Source organism: Berghia stephanieae, chromosome 6 (assembly GCF_034508935.2).
Source record: "Berghia stephanieae isolate SIO BIC M18660-M18661 chromosome 6, UCSD_Bste_1.3, whole genome shotgun sequence".
In the NCBI taxonomy this organism is placed as follows: domain Eukaryota; kingdom Metazoa; phylum Mollusca; class Gastropoda; order Nudibranchia; family Aeolidiidae; genus Berghia; species Berghia stephanieae.
In genome coordinates this window covers 21,825,772-21,828,271 of record NC_088365.1, presented here as the reverse complement: position 1 = coordinate 21,828,271, position 2,500 = coordinate 21,825,772, and the positions used below count along the sequence as shown (strand labels likewise).

Here is a 2,500-nt window from a genome sequence, read left to right as displayed (position 1 = left end):
CTCCAGGTGGGTCATTCATCTGTCTGCCTCCCTCCATTGACATGTTTCTCTCCATCGTATCATTCATTCATTTTCTCTCCATTCATTCATTATGAATGCCAATCATTCATTCATTTTCTCTCCATTCATTCATTAAATCAATCATTCATTTTTTTTTCTCTTCATTTATTCATCCATTCATTTAATTGTGCCTCCATATTTGTGGGGCATGTCAAATTATATTTTGTGAAATCAGAAAACAGTTATTTTCCAACATAATTTAACCTAAGAGAGGAGTGGTTTTTTTATCCATATAACGGTAAAAGAAAAGGGATACAGTTAGTCAATGATAAATGTTGACTTTAAAAAAAACAAGTTACCATAATATAAGAAATGATAGGAATACAACACACAAAAAAAGTTATATGTTACAGTAAAAAGTAATACACAAAAATAAATATAACAGTATCAAAAAAAGAACAAAATATCAAATACTGAACGTTTTAGACCCAAAACCTTTCTGAAGCCAACAACAATAAACAATGAAAATATAAATACATTACTCAAGAAGCAGATCATTGTTTTTTGTATGTTGGCTGAAGAAAGGTTTTGAGCCCGACATGTTTCGTGTTTGGTATTTTGTTCTTTTTTTTAAGCTTTTCTATTCATTTTCCTTTATTACTTTTTACAGTCCACAGCTTCTAATAGCTTAGTATTACTTTGACTTATTTATATCTTACAGTGATCCATTTTTCAAGTGGTTTATTAATTGAATCTAAAGGCAAATAAGTCATTCCATTCATTAGAGTCAGTTTGCTATGATGAAATTTAACTCACTCAATCCTGGAAATTTTTTATACTTTTCAAAATAAGACAAAAATGTATTAAAATGAGCATGTACATAGATAGTTTTATTCAACTATCATTAACATGTAAAAACTAAAAACATTAGCTTTGATACTGCGCCTATAATTTGTCTCAGAAAAATGTAATATATAGGCATGGGGTAAAAGTAACCCGGGTATACTACGGATATGGTAGGTGTTAGGGTTGAGTGAGTTAAGATAGATTATAGATTTCAATACAGTTTAGTTTGATAATCTGAACAAAAAAGCTATTGCTTGTAATTTTATTTTATTTTAAGATTTAGATAGAAGATCTTAGAGTAATGTTTATCTCTTATTATTACAGCTTGTACCAAGTAAGACTTTCCTCTTTTTAGACTTTTAGATAATGTTAAAAAGAGCTATGGGTGAACTGTTTCAGTAATCTCAGCTGAAATTTTCTTTCTTTTTAGTTAATGTTTTTTTTTCATGTATTCTTCTTATTAATACCTTCTTCATTGTCGTCATCATCATCAATTATCATCATCATTATCATCATCATCATCATCATCAATTATCATCATCATTATCAGCATCATCATCACCACCATCATCATATCATCATCATCATCAACACCACCATCATTGTCAGCATCATCATCACTATCATCATCATCATCATCATCACCACCACCTCCACCATCATTATCAGCATCATCATCCTCGTCATCATTATCTGCCACATCATTTTTGTTTGATTTGAATATCCATTACCACAATTCAGGACGACAGTTGGTCAACTTTCTTCGAAATCTTGGTCGTGGTCGCAGGAGGGATAGAGGTAGTAGCAGCATTGTGTCGTAGCCGCCTATTTGTTGTAGTAGCCAGGCGTTTTACATTGTCATCTACTCTCTGTCTCTCATTATATACAATAAATAAAGGATTGCATTGGAAAATTTGGAGCCAGGGATAGGCATGTTATATCATATCATATCAGTAATAAGGCTTTAAAATTGATCAAGTATTCACATAACATAACATAACATAACATATGGTATAGGGCAATATAGGATAAAATCCCTTGAATGCCCTTAATATTAATAGTAATGCCATAAATCTATTGATTAAAGATTACAATGATGATACACGTGGTAAAGATAGTATTCCTTAAGTGTCCTTTAAACATAAGTAACAGTATCTAGGGCATTACATATTGCATATTCTCTGAGATATAAAAATAAACAAATGAGACTAAGAAATTACATCGACAGCTCTCCTATGTGGGCATTTGGACCTATACCCAATGATGGTACAGCAATTATTGCCTTGTTAAAACAATGAAAAGCTGGGTTCCAGCTTTTCTGGTTGTTCCTCGGCCAGCTACACTAATTATCCATTATACGTATATGGCAATGTGTTGTCGAGGTTCATTCAGTTGATCTCTTAACGTACATGCACATGCACTCAATTCGTCCCCAGACCATTTTGAACATCTTTTTTTATCTGACCTCCTCGCCCGCCCAACAATGATTGGGTATCTGGATCTGCTCAGAAGTTATCAGGGATTTTTCGATGCTATAGAATCAAATCTAGTTTCTTGTCCCGTTGGTCTGATGGCTTTGAGGGATTATATGTCCCAATGTGGACACCCTGGCCAATAGATTTGGATCATTCTTGATAGTCCAATGACAGTTGCA

General features: G+C 32.8%; 1 protein-coding gene across 1 annotated transcript in view; it reads left to right on the top strand.

Moving 5' to 3' along the window:
- Nucleotides 1-2,464, top strand: part of LOC144975798 (uncharacterized) — a 7,678-nt gene extending 5,214 nt beyond the window's left edge. Inside the window, exons 5-7 of the mRNA XM_078919984.1 lie at nucleotides 1-6; nucleotides 1,588-1,644; nucleotides 2,283-2,464. The exon at nucleotides 1-6 is cut by the window's left edge and continues 85 nt beyond it. Of these exons, the coding sequence (XP_078776110.1) occupies nucleotides 1-6; nucleotides 1,588-1,644; nucleotides 2,283-2,464 (245 nt within the window). The remainder of the gene's footprint in view (nucleotides 7-1,587; nucleotides 1,645-2,282) is intronic.
- Nucleotides 2,465-2,500: the final 36 nt, after the last annotated feature.